This window comes from Atractosteus spatula, chromosome 3 (assembly GCF_055471065.1).
Source record: "Atractosteus spatula isolate fAtrSpa1 chromosome 3, fAtrSpa1.hap1, whole genome shotgun sequence".
NCBI classification, from domain to species: Eukaryota; Metazoa; Chordata; class Actinopteri; order Semionotiformes; family Lepisosteidae; genus Atractosteus; species Atractosteus spatula.
Genome location: NC_142708.1, coordinates 50,088,710 through 50,110,866, shown reverse-complemented (window position 1 = coordinate 50,110,866; position 22,157 = coordinate 50,088,710). Strand labels below are relative to the sequence as shown.

The following is a 22,157-nucleotide window of genomic DNA, read 5'->3' as shown; positions in this document are numbered from 1 at the left end:
TAGGAACAACTGTTGTTAACAGGTGCAATTAAGGGGCTTTATAAACTTAAACATCTATTGCTGTATCAGATGCTTTTTGACTGTACCTACTGTATTTAGTCAGGTTGATTTTACAAGTCAAAAGTGACATTTTATTAAAATATTTCTGTTCAAGAAACGTATACAGGTGAGTACATAACTGTTTTAAAATTAATCCAACATCGATCTTTTTTTTTCAGTAGCATATTGGATTTTCTGATGATTTTAAGATCCAGTAATATGGTAAAATTTCTTGAGAGAAACGGTATGATGTCATCAAAGTTCCTTCAGAATATAAAGCCAAGTCTGTTCTTCTATCTTTATTACACATTTAAATATGTACAAAATATATATTGACAAACATGAGTGCAGTAATGTTACTGAAATGACTGCCTTATACCTAATGATTAACACATTAGATATAACTCTAGCTTTACTCTGTAAGCCAGGAATTCCCGATCCAGGTCTTTGACTCCAGTGTTTGTTTTTTATTTGATTGTATCCAGGTTTAATAATTTGCTAATTGGACTTTTCACCTCAGCCATTGAGATTTTTAGGTTTGCCTATGGAGAAAAAGCTTTCAGAACTCATCAAATGCATTCTAAATTCAATTTAAGGTAGAATTAAGGAACTAAGAACCCAACCAGAGTGAAAATGGAAAAAGAGCTGTGTGAGTAAAACAGACTGTCTAGCCATGCAGTGGAAGCCTATACCTTGGCTTCTTTCAAGAAGTGGTTTGAATAGATCCTTGGACTAGCTCCCAGCAGGGCTCAATGGCATCATCTTTTTTTAACCCTTACATCCTTGAAAACACATAAATCTTTACACTGGGTTCTTTAAGACCATGGCTGGGAAAGCCATGCTGTGCATGCTACTTACTGCTAAGTAAGTCTTTGCAGAACATCAGACTCGTACTGTTTTGTTCAGAATGGCCTTTTTCCATGTATGTAGTGCAGGACTTACATTCAGTCCAAAATACAAAAGATTATCATGTATAAATTTCTGAAGCTGTTCCTTATTTGGTTTTGGTTCAGTCAAGTTAAAACTGGCATTTGCCATTATTCCACACAGAGTATGTCTGAGAAGACTAAGGATTGTATAACTTTTTACAGATCAGACATCCTTCAAAAATACAGCTGTGTACAATGTCCTCAGATTAAGTTCAGTGTATATTTAGTATCCTTAATGTCCAGTTTTCAAACTCTTAAATTGCACCACCCCCCCCCCAGGGAAGAATAATGTACTTTGAATTGAACTGAATTAAAAACCAAGGTAGATTTTTCTTTTCCCCTTTATCCCCAGAGATGCGAGACATTTTATTTATTGGGTAAGCGCAAATAAATGTGTGCTTGCTTGTGTATAAAATAGCAGTACTTTCCTAAGGCTTGAAACTGCAGAGGATGTTGTGAGGGACTGGAGGGTGAGTGCATGTTGGCATCCCTCAATATAGAAGTATATTCTTTTGAAATAGACTGCAAATGCTGATGAGGAATCTGTTTTATTTTAAGGTTAACCCAATGTGTCTTTTCACTAGGGAAGCTTTATATTGAGGGATGATGTATATTTTGCCTACAAAATCAGGATAGGGTACTTTCATGTTAAAGTTGAGCATGGAAACATAACAGTCTTTTCAATGAAATTAAGATCTAAATTCCTAAGGGTAGCAGAAGTGTGGGATATATACAGTACAGATTGTAGTCCTGGAACCCACCTGTTCTATAGTTTTCACTCCAGCCAAGCACAGGCCAGGGTCTCCCAACACCAGTGCTAGAGGTCTTAATTCCTGTGGGTTTTATGATATATTTGTTCCAATAAATGGTTGGGAGTAAAAACTTGCAGGACTGCAGCAATCCAGGACTGGAGTTGGGAAATGACCCCTCTTTATTGCAAACTCTTTACAGCTCTTAAGGTTGTGATAGGGTTTGTAATTGGCTCATCCTCACCCTCAGGTATGTGAATTGTAGGACATTGAGCCCACACAGAACAAAGAACGCCTTTTGTTGGGGGGGGGGTAATTAGTTCTTACTTGTTTGTAAATCAGTAAGTGGTCACCAGTTAGTCAAATGAATCGCTTAAGTAAACTAAGGGGAGAGTGAACAATTTTTTCTTTGCTACATTTCAGGAAAACTATACTTACAGTAAAGTATTTTCAAACCAAAGACAAGAAACATTAATCAAGCAAGCTATTCAGTCTCTAAGGTTAAAGAAAGAATGATCTACTCAAGAGATGCAAAGGTGTAAAAGAAAGAGAAGACAAAAGCAAAGAAAAATGACATGCTACCCCCAGTCTCTCTATGCACAATTTGTTTCCAGTATATCACATATTAATGCCTTTGAGAGGGGAGGGGCAAACATTTGGCACCATACTGCTGTTAAGAATCTAACAGCTTAGTAGCTGATACAATAGGATGGCCTTAATCAAGAGCTCTCACAAAAACAACACTTGCATGTTAAAGCCTTTTTCTGCATATGCCTCATGATTAAAGGCACTTCATTGGTGAATTAAGGCATCTTTGTAGTTCCCTCCCCCTCCTCTTCCTTCAGCTGAAGAGTTCAGAGTAATCTGGACTTTCACACTTCTGTCCGCTTGGCTGCAGGAGCTGCTCTCCTCCTGACAAGGTGATGGGCTCCACCTAGTGGCAAGATGGAATCACAACATGAGCATGTCATGAACTGCCTTTTCTAGGATTCATATGTGATAAAAAAAAATAAACAAAAAGACCTACATTTTCTCTGAACAAACATATTCCCAGTTTCAGAAAAGGAATTTGAAAAATATTTACACCGTTCAACATTTAGCCTTGGTTATACATAAGAAATACTTATACTAAAGGGATAGTGCATTTTTGTGCACATCTCTTTGAGCCTAAAGAATTCTGCACTCAGTCTTAAGTGCTCCTGTAATGTATGTAATGTGGGAATTACAAACCCCAGTGATATCGTGATATCTCAAATCTCTTCACGTCAGTATCAAATAATTCTTGAGTATCTGGGATTGACTATTCTTCAACTTCATAAAGCTAACAGCATACACACAAGAAAGAACAAGTGCACTTAATAGAATTTACCTTGTGGTACTCTACAAGCTCAGCGAGGGATGTATGCTTTAACTGGTCCACTCCCAGGAAGCTGTAGGAATTGTCAGAGGCATCAATGAGGAAATGCTTGTATCCTTCTTGGCAGCGGTAGGAGAGAACATATCCTGTGATCTTCTCGCTCACCCTGATGAGAAAGTGCCCAGGCCCCTCTGTGCTCAGCAGCTCCTCTGCACCCTGTCGAGTTATGACTCCTTCAGGGAAGACAGTCTCGTTAGTGTCTAACTGCTGCAATTAAGGCTTTGAGTCAAAAAGCCCAGTGTTGCAGTTTTCTGCAATACATTTTACCTGATATAGCTACAATTAAACTTTCATTTTTATATAAAACATTTACATGTAAAGGTGTACATCTATGAAAAGTTCCCCTTTAGTGCTAGAATAGACAGAAGGTAAAACGTTTTATTGCAGGTTCACATGCTGACTGTCTTTTCCCATCACTAACAGGTACTAATAATGTAGAAGACTTGAAACCAAAACTGTAGGAATGCTGCTGATACACTTTAAAGCACTGTACTGCTCGGCTCTCCCCACTGTTCACAGACAAGTTAACCAGTCCTTGGATCAGTGCAGGGTCCCTGCCTGCTTCAAATCCACTATAATCACCGCAGTTCAGAAGAAGGACATAATAACCTGTTTTAATGACTACAGATCAGTTTCACTTACATCTGTCATAATGAAAACCTTTGAGCTCTTGATACTCCGATACCTCAAAACAATCAGCTTCATATCTTGACCCACAATGTGCCTACAGCCACTAAGTCAGTGTGTGATGCTGTTAATATTCGCTTCCACTATATCCTGCAACATCTGGAAACTTCAGGAACACGCTACTCCTTTTTGTTGATCTGAGCTCTGCATTCAACACCCTCATCCCAGCACTCCTCCACAATAAACGATCTCACCTGAATGTTGAATGTTTCCCTCCCCACCTGCCAGTGGATCACCTCCTTCACAAATAAAAGGTAATGCGCGGATGGGCTCTTATTTATCAGACTGCTCATCTGTGAGCCTTGAGGTGCACTGGTGCTCTCCTCATTACTAGACTCCCTGTATACCAATGGTGACACCTCTAAACTAAAGACTAAACCATGAACAAAAGGGAAGTGAATGTCTGCTGGCATGGTGTGTTAACAGACTCAAAAGAGTCTCAAAAGATCAGACTCAAAAGATTTTCAGAATAATTCTCCAAAACCCATTACCTGGAAAATAACATTGTGGAGTCTTTCAACATTCTGGGAATAACCATCTCTAATACCCTGAAATGGGATGCAAATGATCAAGCATCATAAAGAGCACCAGAGATTGCTTTTCCTCTGTCAACTGAAAAATATAAGCTAAAAATCAATGTTTCCCAGCACATTCTCATTCCGTTCACACATAAACACAGCATGTAGTGTGTATTTAACTTGGGACCTGTGCATGTTCTTTTTGTGAAGTTTGTTTTATTGATTGTTTCTGTGTTTTTGCGATTGTTGATCGTTTTTAACGTACTTGGCAAATAAAGTGATCCAATTCAGATAAACTGGGCTTCCATTTCAACTAAGTGTCTTGGTTTTGAAAAGAACAACTTAATCTTAAGGTGTCTTAACTGCAGTTTAAAACTGGCAGAGGTGTTTAGAGCATTAATTGAAACCCAGATATACTGCATTTTTGCGTTGAGATCATAATTTAAAAAATGCTTTAATAACAAACCACAATATTTTCCACCCAGTTCAAATAAGTTACACACCAGCCAGCAGAATTACCTAAACAATTAACTGCACAACTAGATGCAGCAAGAAATTCAGGTCTTTCCCCCAGGTAAATAAGACACTATGTCACCTTAATGTCACTGTATAAGATGTAGGCATATTTGATGTATTGTACATTTTATAAATGTAATATTCACTATTATATTTAGTGTATTCATGTTTTCGTATGTAGTTTTCATTGTGTACTGTTTTGCCTGTTTTTAGATTTGTAAAAGGCTTTGAGTTGACTTAGAATGAAATCTGCTACATAAAAAAGAATAAGATTTCTTGAAAAAAACATTTCTTAGAAGCATTTTACATAGTGAAAGATGATTATTATTATTTTGCTATAAGGAGCAGTAAAGTGATTTTAAAAGTAATTGCTGAGAGGCAAATAATTGTCTTGTTTTTTTTAACTTCATTCCAAAGATTATTTTGTCAGATACTGAAGTACACTGAGATGAAACTCAACAGGATAGTTTCTTTAAAAAAATTACAAATTATGAAAGGATTTCTGTTTGGTTTGGTAATGCGTTTGTCCATTCTAGAGGAAAACTGCAACACATTGTCCTCTGTGTACACCTCTGGGACATTAAACCAAGAGCTCAGTGCTTTAGTGGAAACTCCAACAAAATGCTCTTCTGTATAAATGGGTACTTTCCAGGTCATCACAGTATAAGAATGTGCTCTCAACTGACTGTGTATAGATAAATACAGGTTTATTATATACCATGGAACCAAGGTGCAATGCAGTCCTGATCCTTGTCATAGCCAGCTCGAAGAGGAATCTGCTCTTCCTTGAACCACTTGATGATGACATCTTTACTGGAAGTGGACAGAGTCCTTCTCACAGCCAGTTTCCTGAAAATCGAAGGAAGACAGCGGGCTAATATTTAAACCATATGTAGATGAGCTCACTGAGGGAATGACAGGAGCAAACAAAAGGAGCAAAAGGAGTGTGCTCAGCCTGTGAGAGGCACTGTCCATTATCTTGGTGCTGCTCTGGTTTATTTTAGGGTAAGAAATGATATGCCCCTGTTTGTTGTATCTAATCAGTTCTGACAAGGTCGATAATCACACAAAGCAATAATTCAGGCAGGAAACTACAGCACAGAGCACTGAAGCTGCAAGGCCAGTTCACTTCCCTTTACCACACCCATCATCATAAATGAGTAATTCACTCCCTTTTGTTAACCGATAAACCCATCCAAGGGATCCCAAAGAATGGATTTCTAAAACTACTCCTGCAGTCAATTGGGCTGTTTGTTTCACTCCCTCCTCTTTACCATCTCCCCCAGTTTTCCTGGACAGTATGCTTCCTCCCTGCCCAGGGATTGCAGACAGCCTGAATTTCAAAGGGTTTGCTTAAAGTAGCAGCTCCCAATCCTAGTCCTGGAGACCTGGTTTTTATTCCAGCTGAGCTCTCGGGTACACAGCTGAACCATTATTAATAGGATTAGCCAGAATGGTTTTGACTAAACAATGCTGGATATTGCCTTTAACATATTGCCCAAAATCCCAAAGTTTTGAGTAGGAAAAAACATTCCAATCAAGCATCTCGTTAGTTCAATTAAGGCGTAAATTTGGTGATTACTCTCCTCCGCAGGTGTGTGGGCCTCCAGGACCAGAACTGGGAGCCTCTGGCTTAGAGGAACACTGTAATATAGTGTACAATTGACACCAGTTTGCAGTTTTCCTGCCTGAATACTTCACTCTTTTTAGCAAAAGATTCCCCATTGTCAAGCCAGAAAATTTGAATATACCTAAAAATTAAGATAAATCCAAAATACTTCAAACTACATGAACATGGGGAGAATTTAACAAAAAAAAAACATGGTCTAATAATTTGTCATTTCTGTACACAAAAACACTAAGTTTAAGTCATCACTATTTTTTTATTTTGAAGACAAGTCTCTTTTTTGGTTTATATTTTCATTTTTGTTTTGTTCTAATCACAATTATACTAAACTATTTACTTTCTTAATTCATTTTAGGTTAAACAACTTTATAGAGATAGCATATTAATGTCACAAAAGTGAGCTTGTCTCCAAAAAACAAACAAGAAACCATCAAGTTACAATTTTAACAGTCCAATCACATTCCTCCCTGTAAATTTTGGGGACAGGGTAATAATATTTAAATTAAATTATATGTATTTAATATTAATCTTTCAAGATAAAATTTACCAAAAGCATTCTGAAAATGTAAAAACAGTATATTGCATGTTCTTTGTGGTAGGTTATTGTTAAGAAAGACCTACATTTTCTAAACCATTCTTACTATCCCCTATTATCCCATGACCACATTGACAATCCTCTAGTTCCATAATCCTCCTTTTTCATAACTGTGCCTATAACACAATATCTATCATAACGCCTGTTGGTCTATAACTACTTGGTACAGTGTTGAATCCAGAAAAATCTTTATAGATTGGCACTGTATTATCTATGTTCCAGTCAATGGGTATAATCCCCGTTTTAGGTGACTGCTGGAAGTGTCTAGTTTCCTTTCATTGTTAAACTTCTTACTTCTTGTCTTTTTATTTCTTAACTAATTGATTAATCTTGAGTATTTTCATTTTAAGTAGGTAGCTGCATCTTGTGTGCATAGGCTGCAAAGGAACAGGTTAAGGCTTATTCCATGCTGAAAGGAAAAGAAAAGAGACAACATTTTTGCTGTGGAGCCTTCTTCAGGTGTCAAATTTTCATCAGGTGTCAAACCTGAAGAAGGCTCCACAGCCGAAATGTAAAGTCTCTTTTTATTTTCATTTAAGTTTAACAATAAAAAATACCTAAAGGGCCATATGCCACTAAGCTTATGCTTGTGCCTTATGCTTATGCTCCCAAGGTCCAGGTAACCTTGATCTTGACTGGTAACTCAGAAACGAGCTCTGACCCCTGAGACTGTGTCTGTGATACATTCAAATACAACTAGTCACCTTACCGGTGTAGCACGTTATTGTTAGTGGCTGCCCTCCTTTCTTTGGGTTTTGGGGGAGGAGAAGGTTTTGATGTTGGGTCTTCACCAGCAAAGGCTTTGGACATGGCTGCCACCCGGCCCCGTTCCACAGCCTTGAGAGACAGCCTCTTGTAGTCGGCTCTGGCTTGTTTGGCTATAGATCTCCTTCGCTCATCGGCGGCTTTGGACTTCTGTACTGATCAGTCATACAAAGGAAAGAGTCTTTCATTTGATGAATTCTAACAAGACATCCGTTCATCCATCTTCTAACTGTTTCTTCCAATTCAGGCTTGCAGTGGAGCCAGAGCCTATCCCAGCAAGCAACAGGCACAATGTTCGATACACCATGGACAGGATGCCAGTCCATCACAGGGCAGACGCACACTCACACCAGGGCCAATTTTCCCAGAAGCCTATAACCAGCAAGTGTTGGGACTGTAGGAGGAAACCCGAGTTCCCAGTGAAAACCACTGTGAACATGGGGAGAACATACAAAATCCACACTGATAGCACCCCACTTCCAGAACTGAACCCAGGGCCCCAGTGCAGCAAGTCTCGTTGCATGAAAATAGTAATATGAATGAACTATTTTTCAAATGTATATTATATTTATATGTTTCAAAACTTTCTAAATTGAGAAAGTACCAACAGGTATATATTAGTATATATATATATTCTGGTATATAATAGTCTTATGGTATATATTAGTCTTTACACCTGCAGTGTGATCATCAGCGTGATCAGCATTAACTGCTCATTACTTTCTCTGTTGAATACATACACGTCTCCTGCCACTCGGGATCGTCCCTGTCCTGCTTCTGCACCGAACGCTGGACCTCCTTCAGGTCCATGTAGATCTGCTGGGTCCTCTCCTCCTCCAGATGCCTCAGCTCCTCCTCTGCTCTCCGACGCTCCTCTGCCTCCCTCCGCTGGAGAGGACAGTGTAGACAGCGGAGTCATGAGGACACCTCGTACAAACCCATTTAAAATCAAAAACAGGATGTTCACAGAGGAATACAAGAATGAAGGACCTTTTCATTTAATTTTAAATACACTTTCCAGTAAATTCATGAGGATTTTGACACACAGGTTTTTAAGCTACCAAACCAGCGCTGCATCCAAATTGTTTTGTGAAAAAGAAATTCTTTCATTTCTGGAGAATTGTGTATTACTGTTAACTTCTAAAATTTCATTTTGCATTATGCATGTTTCCAAGGTAGCTACACTATTTCCAACTTAAGCTGCCATGGATAAAGGCATCAAATACTGTAATATTGCAATTGTCTTATAATTATTGATTATAATACATTTTATACGCATTCCCAACCATAATATAAATGTATATTTTAGCTTTAAAATTAATGTTTAACCTTAAGAGCATGTCTTTTCTCCTAAGCATTTAATTTGACACTCACTTGCATTAAAATATGAAGCAACAATTTGTCACAGTAAACTGTTTTGCCCACTGTGATGAATTTACTGTTAGCTTCGTTATTTGTAACCGAATCTATACTGCCAGATTTATTTTGCTTTATTTTCTTTCACTGCTGTGCAAGGCTTGGAAAGGAATAAGGAAAGGCTGTGGTGAGGCTGTGTGGCACCACGGGCTCCTGGGGGCTGATGAGTAATGTTTTCAAAAGTGAAGAAACACACTGAGGAATTGTACTCCAGTTTATTTCTCGAAACATTAGACTTCTGTTTCAATTTTATGACAAGCATTTTGGAGTGAAAACAAATATCTTTATGGGGCTCTTTATTCATATTTTTGAACAAAAATGATCATTTATACAGAATACAGGTGGCACAGTGGTTAGCACTGGAGCCCTGTGTTAATCTCCAGAACTGAGGTGCTATCTGTGTGGAGTTTGCATGTTCTCCACAGGTTTATGTGTGTTTCCTCAGGGTGCTCTGGTTTCCTTCCACAGTCCAAATATATATTGATAGATTAATTGGCTTCTGGTAAAACTGGCCCCAGACGTGAGTGTGGGTCTGTGTCTGTGTGTACCCTGTGATGGACTGGCATCCTGTCCAGGGTGTATCCTGCCTTGCACCCGTTGCTTGTCTGGATAGACTCCAGCTCCCACATAACCCTGTATTGGGTAAAGTGGTTAGAAAATGGATTGATGGAAAAGGATACAATAGCTCAGATTCATATTTAGAAATCTCAGAAGTTTTGCTGAAAACTCAAAGTCAAGCCATGCAACATTTTTTCCTTAAATCCTTATATATGGAAATATATAGAAATATTTATATATTTCTTATTTTATATATATAGTATACATAAGAGTTTGTGAAATGTAAATGAAAATCAACCAAGCAAATCAATACACCCTTAGGCCCGGAAAAATATGTTGTAATCTTTTAACCAATGAACGTGGGTTCATTCATAAAGATTTAGCAATTATCTACAAAAGACTCATGTAAGCTATAAACACTTTTTATGGTTAATACTGCATTAACCATAAAAAGATTGTATTGTAGCTCTTTAGCACAGATCACACAAGCAGACTTCCTTATCAGAAGGTGTACCTGATAATAATGAGCGGTTGTGAATGACGCAGCCCTCTGGTTCTGACTGGAAAGGACAGGGCAGAGATCAAGAACAAGAAAGGGAAGTGAAGTTGAAACTGTTTTTGGAGCACTGGAGACTACAAGAATATCAGCCTATAATATCACCCTTTCCTTCTTCCTTGATCCTTTCGTAACAGAACCTTTTACTGTGTGCTGTGAGCACCTCCGTGTTCATATTAACCACTCTTGCCGCAAGGATCTCAGGTCATGAAACCAGTGGAAACAGTGGATAGGGCTACTTCATATGATTTTTTAGCAAATATTATGTGCATGTAGTTTCCCCTCCATGCTTCTATCTTTCCATATCATTTGCAAACATTAGCAGGCATTTAAGATCTACAGCATGTGAAATCCACATGTATGTTAACCTTTCAGACTTATTTTCTTGGTTGTGAGTATATGGCAGTTCATTGCGCAGCCCTTGTCTTTGGCTTCCACTCTTCCATGTTGATGTAGCCCCTTTTGTGAATGAGACCCGGCAACCGCCCCACCTATGGGTTCTGAGGGCCCTCCCTGGCCCCGTATGCAGCCAGGGGGTGACTGGGTACCTTTAACTCCTGTTCGGCTCTCCTCTTCTCCTCAGCAGCCGCCCGTCTTGCTTGCTCTTCTTTTTCTGCGGCTTCCTTCTTCCACACGTCGAAGATGCCCATCTGCGTGTCCATCAAGTACGTGTTGGAGAACCTTTTCACCAGCTCCTCCTCCTTCTTGGCCCTTTCCAGACAGACGTGACAGTACCAAAAAAAGAACCAACAGATGAGACCAGAAACGTGCACATTCTAGGAGACAAAGAAAGGAACCACACTCTAGTACACAATGGAATGTCAAGGCATGACAGAGGTATAAAGTGCTTCCCGCAAAAGAGGAAAAAAATGGAAATTTTGTTCACGGTTTCCACAATGTGAAAACCAGAAAACTGAATGAGGTTGTAATAAAACAAGGGAACAAAGGCCTGCCACTAGGGGCCACCATATCCGCCATTTAAATGACTATTTATAAAGTGTATAATAATTAATTCAATGGAATGTGGGAATGTTCACTTTGGATTTATATTTAAATAGGGTCTCCTTGTCCTGAAATGTGTGTTGAGCAGACTAGAGAGGTAGTGGTAACTACAACACTTGTGCAGTGTTTGTACTAAGTTTGGACAGAATACCGTCAGCGTCATTTTAGCTCCTAGGAAACCAAGTTTTTTTGTTTTTCGGTGATCAATTGTTTCACTGTCTGAACCTCACACCATAAAGACAGGATATATCCTGGCCCTTGTGTTTAAATGTTTTTGGTCATCCATGGTATTTCTAATGGGTCACGCTCTAGATGTGCAGAAGATAATAAACTGCTGCCCTTTAATTCCTAAAAAATTCTTCTAGTTTTGTCGCTTAAACTTATTAAGGATGCAAGTAATTTAAATGCTGCTTTTTAGCAGCTGAAAGCTAATCGTAACAGAGGTATGGATTATGATCCCTGGAAGTAGATTCGGATAAGAATTTCAGTTATCTGCCTTATGCATGTTTACATCAGAACAAATCGGCTGTTTCTTAACTGCACGGGACTAAATAAAGCACTGAGAGGGTGTTCCACTTTTCAGATTACACGTTTCTAAAATATAAAAATAAAAAGGGTTAAGTGCTTTAAAGTGCTTCCTGCCTGGCCAAACTGTGAGTCAGAGTCAACTTAAAATATTTAACTTTGAAAGGTTAGTGTTTTGTGTTATGGTAATTTTTACACAACATTAACAGTAAAAGGGAACAAACTTAATTATGATTCAAATATCGCACACTTGGGTGACTTTCTGCAAAAAAGGATAAGAATAAAGGAACATTTTAATTAGGCTAATCTTTGGGCATATCAAACATAGCCACATGCTTATTCCATTATTCCATCCAGTTTTCATATCCATACATGTAATTTAAAAGAACCTAAAAGCTAAACCTAAAAGTGTTGAAAAGCTAATTTTTATATAGCTCATTATACTCCATGTGTATCCAGGAAAATTCTAGGAAACAGACACCAAGCTACAGTGCTACGTACAAATTCAGTTCTATTTATCCAAAAAGTGCTAATTTCCTTTTTTTAAAATTCCATCATTTAAACTGTGACAAGACATGAAATCATGCTTCCTGGCACCTACCATCAGCTATCTAAAGCCAATGCAGCAACCCTATCTGTGGATGGCCCTGTACTTCAATGTCAAACTAAATTGAAGAATTCGGGGGTGATATTTTATCCAGGTTAGACTTTGACCCACATGTGCAAAACGTGCAAAAAACATAATTCTACCATCTCGGAAATATTGCCAGACTACTTTCCAGAAGTGATTACTGTCCTTTTCGCTGGGGTATCTAAATCCACACTGAACAAACTTCAGTATGTCTACTGCAAGTGTTCAAAAAAAGTGATTCAAAATCTTCATGCTCATATTTTAGACGGTAAATGACTGGGCACTTCAAAACATGACTTAATATCTTCCAACTCCCCATCTTGCAATCTTCATTTGTCTGATTGTGGTCTCCTGTTTGTCCCCCCCCTTCAGAGCAATACTCAAATTAAGTCCATAATGAAAGAAAATCATAGGGGAAACACAGGTTTAAAGGTGAAATACATACTCATAGTATTCACATGAGAGATTGGAGGGATACATGTTTTGAAGTCCCATATTTCATGTTTTTAATTTTAAATAGGTAATAGCAATGCTACAGATACTAAAAAGGAAAAAAAACACTTATTATTAGTTAAAATTCTATTACAGAAAAGGGTGTTTTTTTTGTTTGCTTATATGATTCTCATGGAAATTCTAAAAAAAACTGCTCAAATTTTTTTATTTTCCACTACTAACATGATCTGATCTATAGTACAACCCTAGCTCAGTCAGTACCTTTCCCAGATATTCTGATCGCTGAGCTCAATGTTGTAACACATTCAAACGTACTGTACAACTTACCCCAAAATATTTTTGGAAAATACATCAGCATCAGCATGCTGGAGTTCTATTTTGAAACAGTCTATTTTATACTATAGACATCACTTTGAAATCAAAATGCGTATATCAGCTGTTTCACATTTAGCAGAGTGGAGTGCTAAATTGCAGTGCTATGAAAATTCAAAATCCTCAATTCAAAAAGAGGGAACACTAATTTATTTAAGGCACTGTTCTTCTTCCTAATCTTTTCATTAAACATTAAACACTTTTCTAATATTGCTTGAAACAGGAAGTACTGTGCTGTGAAACCTTTTAATACATATCCTTGTTCATTGTTTACTTTGTGATTGCTTTAAAATCCTGGACAGTGCAGTCTGGATTAGGGTACCATGCTGCAAAACATGCTTGCAACCAGGCAGCAGAACTACAGTAGTGTGAGCTTACCAACAAGTTATATTACAAAAGCAGAAAGATTTTCCTTGTGTTTACCTGAAAAACAAACTGGAAAAATACTTCACACACACACCCTCTGATCTTAGTCATGCATATTGTGTTTCTGCTATGTAATAATATGTGCAAGGTCATACTTTGGTTGTAGGTTATATTAATCTACAACTTTGATTGTAGGATAGATTAAAAAAAATTTACCTGTAACTTGTGTGTTCTCCTCTAACGGGTTGTGAGTGTCTAAAAACATTCTAGGCTGCACAAAAGTTTAGAAATTAACAGTTTCACTCAATCATAAATAACGCTTGCAAATAGAACTATGCAGTTCAGCGGAACTGTGTCATTTGGACAAGATATTCTGTTGGGGAGTTATTGTAGCACAAAGTAATAAAGTATGTTGTTCTACAAGCCCAAAGTAATATAAATGTACAGTCCAGACATTATTGCATTAATTGAATTTTTATTGCTAGCTCTTAGCAACATTGTAATGTGGAACAATAATTTTTGTTATGCCATTGCAAATTAAATAAAAGTTATATTGTATGTATATCACCCTTTCAGGAATATTTTTAATATAATAATTTAGCTATATATAATAGCGTCAACTTGGTAGTTTTATGACAATCCATTTTGGACACAACTTATTCAAAATACCAAAACTATAGAAACTTTCCAGTACCTGATTTCCTCTGCTTCTTTCTGTGCTTGCTGGCGAGCTCTCTCTGTTATGATCTCATCACAGATCTGATCATAGGGCTTGTCCGCAGGATGCTCTCCCATAACCCAGACCCAGACATCACAGTCTGATCCCAGCAGCCATGATACGGACTTTCCACTGGCTGCAACACAAAAACATTTTTTTTTTTAAATATACAGAGTCCATCCTGCTGGTGTTCAAAAAAGCAGAGCAGACATCGAGACACAGGACAGAACACCAGGGACACACAGAGCAGGCAAGCACAGCAACACCCCAAATTGTGATTTTGTCAGTAATATAGTGACAACCATGAAGATTTGTACAAATGTCTATTACCAATCCCATGACGTCAGAAAATGGAACTACTTCACCAACACTGGGAGTGGTCTTTGCAAGATGGGGCACAGCTTCATAAAACTGAACCGATGGACGCAAAACTGATTAAGGGAGGGAAAAAGTGTGACATCTGTTGTGATATAAAACCCCATCTCGATCATCTGATGAATGAAATAAATGAGCAAATAGTGTCTGTGGGATACACTAGAATTAAGGAAGTCTTATCAAAAAGTGTAGATACAGGTACTTTACATGCACAATGTCACATTTGCATAGCTTGTTTTTTTCATCCTGCTGCAGGCCAATTTTACACAGTATGGTATTTCAAAATATGAACAGCAGCACCTGGGTGAAACACATTCTAAAATACACAAAGAATTTCTGTAATGTATAGTATTATTAGATCACTTTATTAGCCATATACAATTTCTTGCATTAGGAATTAGTCTTTTTCGCATATTGTACTCCAGCTTGCTCTTCATGAGACACAGACACACAGACAGGGAGAGAAGCTTGGGGTCAGAGCGCGGGGTCAGCCATTTATATGGCAGTCCTGGAGCAGTTGGGGTTAAGGGCCTTGCTCAGGGTCCCAACAGAGTAGGATTTCTCTGCCGGCCACAGGATTTGAACTGGCAACCTTCCAGCCACAGGCGCAGATCCGTAGCCACAGTACCTCCCTCCGCCCAATCTATTATGACATGAGACAAACATTCCCATATAGGCAATAAAGAGTAACTGCCACATTCAGCAAACTGTATATTATTCTTTACAGTTTCATTCTTTTCTTCAAGTATGCATTTTATATAGGTCCAGTGCATTCACCTTACAACAGAGCAGCTTGTTTTGCTGCTTTTTTAACTAAATCGATAAAAAAAGTGAAAAAGCGAAATGCTGTATTGGTATAAACACTATGTTCATTTCCATTACATTTGCAAGTATTGTATCCACTTTTAGTGGAACACTTTGCTATGCTGCAAAACAAAACAAAAACGTTTTGTAATCAAATAGTGAAAAAAGAACAGTTGCTTCTCTTTATGCATTTACCATACAAATAATTTAAGTAAAATATAGTGTGAATTAACTTTTGTTCCATTGGTAGCAAAAAAAAATTACTTTTATTGCATTGGTAGCAAAAATTACTACACCAGAGATGGAAAACAAAGGTAGTGGGATTTTGTGAATGTTTCAACGCACAGGCTTGCTTCCTTGAAAATTACTAGTGAACTTGTTCTGCTACAGTGTGTAATTTGAAATGCCTTTACAGATGATCCCTGTTAAATGTTATATTTATGGGGGAAAAAGTATTTATGTACAGCTTGTGCATCTTCTCTTTACTTTAGGAACTTGAGTGTAATTGAGATATATTAATAATATCAGTCAGATCTGGGCAGCGTCGGCAGTCTGTTCCAGTTTGAGGAGGTGACATTTCAGTACTCTCTGGTATGGATTACACAAATTCAACAGGATGCTCACCTGATGCTTACAGATGCCGTTAACACCAGGAAAACATACCTTTTGACTTCTATCTTGCAATCTTTATTTTGCATTTTTGTGCAAATGATGTGAGCATAAGCCAAACTGAGCAGCAGCACAACAAAACCTGTTTAATCAGCCCCCACACCCAGCAACCACACTGACAGAAACATTAGTCAGCCCACAGAAGCAATTAATTAAGGAAAAATGCAATTAAGTTAATGAACAACTTTTGAACTACTGGCTAAACAAACCAGGGACTGCATATCAAACACCAATGGAGTGCATATTTTGTTAAACCAAAGATTGTTTTTTATTTACATTACAAACCATTGCACCCCCCCTGAAAGAGACGCTTGCAAATTTAAAAATGTGTGATGCTCAATCCATGCTGTGGTGAAACCTTTGACTCCGATGCTTGTCCTTGGGTGAACGTTTTTAAAAATAAAACCCACGCTAGTTCACGTTGCAAACAACTGCTGTCTACTGCAGTCTCAGGTCTCTTCTATTTTAACAAGCCTTAATAAAATAAATGTCCTATAGAAATGTGCTCACCAAGCCAAAAAGTATATAACATATAAATGCTTGAATATCTAGAAATTTGGAAGTGAGACAAGGAAAATTCTACAATACACACACATGCAGTGGTACATGGGGAGGAAACTGCAAGGTCTAGACTGACTGTTCAAAGTTCTACCATTGTATCCACATCTCCTAAACTGGTGTTAGTCTTTATCACATCTACATATACAATAACACAACCTAGTAAGAGGTCTGAAGTGAAGTAAGTAAGGTCTGAGGTGAAGGTACCGTACCTTTCTTAGGCTTCCTCTGAGCCAGCTCCTGCTTCTCCAGCTTGGCCTCTCTCTCTTTCCATCTCCGAACTTGCTCTTCCCTCATCTTAAAGAAGAGGATCTGTTTCTGCTCCTCGTTCAGCTCTGCCAAGAGCTCAGGCTCAATGTACATATCCGCCAAAATCTGCTGCAGCATGTTTTCAAACGTGGATATACAGTGTCACCGAAGAGCAAAATGAGGGAACACAGTGCTCAGTAATTTCCACAGAGAGCTGGAGAGCAGGAACTCCTGCAGGTAATTGTATGCTTTATAATGAGCCACTGTAATTATAATCCTTGTGAAGGATGTCCCATTGCTGTGGCCTTAGCCGTTCTGCAACAAAACAAGTTGAAGGTTTCATGTTTAAAATTAAGCACCATAAGCATAACCTTAGAAGTCTATTTTTAGACTACTTATTTTTAATCCTAATATATGCCGGAATATAAGGAAAACACCCTACTTATATTCAGAAGAGCAGCTGGAATCTTGACGTTTAGCTGAATTTAAATAAAAAAAAACAGGAAATTTGCAGAGTACAACAAAAGAAACTGTGGAGGAGTTCTAAAACAGAATAAACTGAAAGTTTACTCTGTCTACAGATTTTCCTTTTGTATGTCCTATAGAAATTAAAACCACTCCTGCTGTGACTACAATCAAAATACATATTCAGTACAGATTACTACAAAAATATTAATGATAGATACGATTATTTATTGTCTTGTCATCTGATGATGATGTCATCTGATCTTGGATGTCAATGCACAAGCATTAACTTTTATAGCTGTACTAAGTCTCTGAATTGTCCTATTTTCTAACATATAATCAACATCTCATTCATTCTTGCTGTGGTACGAGAGGAAGCATGCTTGTATTAGTTATTTAAGATTGCCTAAAGTATTTTACAAGCAAGGATATTGATACAAATGGGGAGATACGAAAATGGTGAATTTCAGGAATTGACAGGGCAGTTTACTCAATAAGTAAAACAATTATTCATAACTCCCAACATACAAGTGATTTTTCCAGAATGTACCCGAGCAGTTGGTTTAATTAGGGGCACATGAATTCTTACTCTTTTCACCAAAGCTGTGCGAGAGAATAATAATTTAGGTACCCTTAATTAAACAAATATTTATTAATAATGACAATACAAACACCATGCTACATACAACAAAACATACAATGTATTTACAGTATGTAAAGACAAGGCGTTTCAGAGGCCTAATATCCTACTCACCCAGAAAAACCTAGACTTCAACTAAGTATTAAAATTTGAATGCCTACAGGTGCCAAATAAGAGATAAGCTGCCTTCTAAATAAATGCAATACAACCAGTTGTTCTTTGCAGAGAACCTCTCTCTCTGCAAAACCCAGTCGCCACAAAATAAATGGGAGCCTATCTCCCCGTTCTAGAAATGCCCCCACAAACAGGAAAGATGCCTCTAACCGAGATATCTTTTACCCAGGAAACCCAAGATCCCTAAAAAATCCAAATACTTGGCTCCAGTCGGGTTTGGCTTTGATGATCGTGAAGTAGGGATGCTCGCCTGGCGCAAACTTCCAAGTTCCAACTCCTCCTGACTCCCCTCTTGTGGATTCACCTTCTTTCCTCTCCTCTCTTCTTCTCTTTCTGCCCTCTTCTACCCCTCTGTTGTCTAATTGCAATCACACTGGTTATCAATCATTTACCCACAACTTAATTAACTAGGTAAACCAAGGTAAACTTTCCAATTCTTTTTGTTGGGGGGGGGGGGGGGGATTCCCCCACATCTCAGCAAACATCCCCTCTGCTTGGAAGATGGAAATGTTTACACTGCCAGGTGTTACTAAATTGATCTAAACTCTTAGAGAAGCTTCCTAGTCACCTACAGCTGTAACAATATCGAGAAGAAGTTCAATATTAAGAAGATACTAAAATCTGAATTGCAGAAACCTCAATAAATGGCCCCCTATTAGAGATTGTGGGTGTCATCGAATAAGGACATTCAACAGTAGTCTTAATCCACACAGGAGGGGATCTATAAAGTACAATTCTCAACTGAATTATGCAATGACCAAGAGAAAGAAGATTCTATGGTCTGAAAAGACCACAATTTACCCCTTTAGTCTTAACACTTAACACAATGTTTGGCACAAGCGTAACACCACACATCATCCTGAGAACCATTTTCCCTGTTGTGAAGCATGGTGGTGGCAGCTTCACTGTGTTAGTGCTTGGAATACTTGTGAAGACAGGAAGCAGCAAAGTAGCAAAGCACAAAAAAAAAACCTTCTGCAGTATGCAACAGACCAGAGACTTGGGAGACTTGCAAAGAAAAATGGACAAAAATTGGTGTCCAGGTGTGCAAAGCTGGTGGAGATCTAATCCAAGAAGACTCACGGCTGTGATTTCTGCCAAATGTGCCTCTCTCAAATACTGACTTAAGGGAGGTGAATACTTATGCAATCAGTTATTTTCCATTTTATTTTTATCACTAATTTAGGAGGATCAACAGAATTTGGGTTTCACTTTGACATACAGTGTTTAGTGTCGATGGCAAAAGATCCCAGTTAAATACATTATGATTCCACATGGTAACAAATCAAAATGTGAAAAAGTCCAAGTGCTGTAAACAGTTTTGATCACAACTGTAAAAACTTTGAAGTCAAGGAAAACTTCTGGGGTTAAAAAAAGAATCACCTTTGATGAGTTGTATCTCATGAATGGATGTCAGCCAGGCCAAATATTTACATTCTAGGTATTTCCCTAAAAGACAAAACAAGCATGGAAATCTGAACTAAAATCAAAGCAGGCTGAGGTTATGGTAACTTTATACTGAAAGACCTTTGATAATACCAACTTCGTAGGTAATATAATTTTTTTTAATTATGCTTTGTGCATGTGAAAGTAATAAGCCCATTGAATAACAGCAATAATAAAAATACAAATGCAAAAGTGCACAAATTGAACTTCTTAAACTGCTTCACAATTGGCTCCACTAGCCCATATTCATTATGAAACAATTAAACAACAGGCAAAAACCAATACAGTGTATTAACCAATATTAAAATAATATGACATAACTCAAGACTTCATAAATGATTTAATATGAGTCATTCTCCAAATATTTCCATTCCAATGGGAAATTGTAAATGATTTTGAAACATAACCATGCTTATACCTCTCCATTCAGAGGCAAAATACATTTGTTTTTCCTGCTAGAATATGACCTTGGCATGAAAGTCCATTCAGCAACCAGATAAAGCAAGAAACTGTTACAGTCGTTCTAGCTGTGCGAGTAGATTGGTACCCTTCTGTTGTTTCTTCATTCAAAATGTAGATTCTGCTCAAAGACTGTATAATTATATTGGTTGCCCTGACTCCAGAGATTACAAGGGCACATTATGTGCGCTCCAGGACGTATTTTCTATGGAAAACAGTTAAATAATATAAACTTATTTGGAGATCATGTAACAGAATTTAATATAATACTAACAGCTTTATGTGAACTCTTTAAGAGTTACCCCACTTCCTGTGGCCTCAAGATTCACCCAAGCTGGATCTGTAAATTCACATTTTGTTTGCTTTTTATTTAACTAGATGCCTAGATTTCCATCTTTAACACTTACAATTTCAGAACGCTGGAAACGAATTTCTTTGTAGCAAAAAGATTTAAAAAGTGGCCTAAGCTTCCCCTTATGTCTGCTGTGCATTTAGGCAAAGACTGCATTTCGCTTTAAAATGATTTAATCCCCAAAATATACAAGAAGTACAACAAGGAAGTGCTGAATGGGTTACCCCATGTGGAAATCTAGTCGTGCAAATATTTAAACGCTAAGATAAAATAAAGATAATCCCGTGGAAAATTCCATTTGAATTAAAAAAAATCGAAAAAAATACATGTTGAAATACGACGTATCCAACTTCATGGGCTAAAAAAACCTTTGAACATACAATTGGGTTTCGAGACACCACCAATAACACAAACACAACAAATCTTAACACAATAGGCTACGTCACAACTCTGAAAGAATCCCGTGTTCAGTCACTGGCTTTTGTTTCAATAATTATTATGAGATTTTAATGTTTGCGCATTCAATAGTAAAGTAACTTTTATGCGTTTTTCTTTTGGTCATACGGTGAGGACACGACGTTGGAGTGAAGAATTAATGGCAAATGTTTGCTTCTTTGCAAAAACGGTCCAGGACACTCAAACCAGCTTTAGCAGAAAGGAAATAAATATTTTACTCAAATATTGTGTTAGAAGCATTTTTTCTTAATGTAAAAGAAACAATCCTTCCTATGCTAAACTACTTATACTACAATGCTAGTTAGAATCGATACGCCCAAAATACTCGAATAATCAACAAATTACGTTTGCCCGCATAGCCAGAAGTCTGTTGTGCAGTAAAGGGTACGTCAATATAAAGGATTTATGCAATTTAGTGATAGCCCGACACAATGAAAAAGATTAGAATAATCTCGTGAATTTTTCTTTGCATTGAAATGAATTTGAATTTTTCGTTAGAAATGGAAAGTACTTTCATTTACTAAAAATGGTTTACAAAAAATACATTTTCAGAGACAGAAAGAACTCCCCATGAAAAATTGTAACTATGCTAAAAACATTTATAAATGTCACACAACGCTGCTCCATACTAAGAAAATAAAACGAGATGAAAAGAAAAATCTTACCATGAGTTCAAACCACTCCCGTCCCTTGCCTTTTTCTCCCTTTTAAAGATAACTTTACTTCCCCAAGAAATCTGACTTTTAACTTTCCGGCAATGTGTCTTCAGCGTCTCGTGACATTTCTGTACACCATATACCGATGAAGCGATTTCGTTTTACCTTTCTTTGTCCGTCTGTTTTGTCGTACACGTCACATCCAACGCCCAATGCCGAAAGTAAGCTTCAACCCAAGAACACCTCTGCTCCAGGTATTACGAAAGGCTGCAGCTAAATCTCTGTTTATGGTTTCCTCCCGCCTTCTTATTGATCTGTTACATGAACAGATTGCAAATTTCATTGATTTTTTTAAAGTACAAAATTGCGTATAAACAGTATTTAAGTACAAATATGAGCTACCTATTAAGAATGA

The 22,157-nt window shown here is 37.7% G+C and overlaps 1 protein-coding gene across 3 annotated transcripts; it reads right to left on the bottom strand.

Annotated features, from left to right (window-relative positions):
• Positions 1-323: 323 nt before the first annotated feature.
• On the bottom strand, positions 324-21,923 carry sh2d4a (SH2 domain containing 4A). Of its 3 annotated transcripts, XM_088911746.1 has the most exons (10): positions 21,752-21,923; positions 17,058-17,409; positions 14,416-14,575; positions 10,921-11,083; positions 8,583-8,730; positions 7,787-7,997; positions 5,574-5,704; positions 3,240-3,307; positions 3,087-3,147; positions 2,600-2,651 (listed from the first exon to the last, which is right to left on the bottom strand). In XM_088911746.1, the coding sequence occupies exons 2-9, from the start codon at positions 17,230-17,232 to the stop codon at positions 3,106-3,108; spliced, it is 1,098 nt and encodes a 365-aa protein (XP_088767872.1). In that variant the 5' UTR covers positions 17,233-17,409; positions 21,752-21,923; the 3' UTR covers positions 2,600-2,651; positions 3,087-3,105. The 3 variants fall into 3 exon arrangements, with proteins under 3 accessions (XP_088767869.1, XP_088767870.1, XP_088767872.1); XM_088911743.1 differs by having other exon boundaries at positions 324-2,651; positions 3,087-3,307; XM_088911744.1 differs by lacking the exon at positions 21,752-21,923 and adding an exon at positions 19,757-19,823 and having other exon boundaries at positions 324-2,651; positions 3,087-3,307.
• Between the last annotated feature and the right edge of the window lie 234 nt (positions 21,924-22,157).

What these genes read in the sequence shown, in the direction of transcription:
- sh2d4a (XM_088911743.1), bottom strand. Translation starts at nt 17,232, where the DNA reads ATGCTGCAGCAGATTTTGGCGGATATGTACATTGAGCCTGAGCTCTTG. An exon ending in TCCCGAGTGGCAGGAGACGT is followed by an intron (nt 7,998 to 8,582) that starts GTATGTATTCAA and finishes ATGACTGATCAG; the next exon opens with TACAGAAGTCCAAAGCCGCC. An exon ending in CATTGCACCTTGGTTCCATG is followed by an intron (nt 3,308 to 5,573) that starts GTATATAATAAA and finishes TCTTCCCTGAAG; the next exon opens with GAGTCATAACTCGACAGGGT.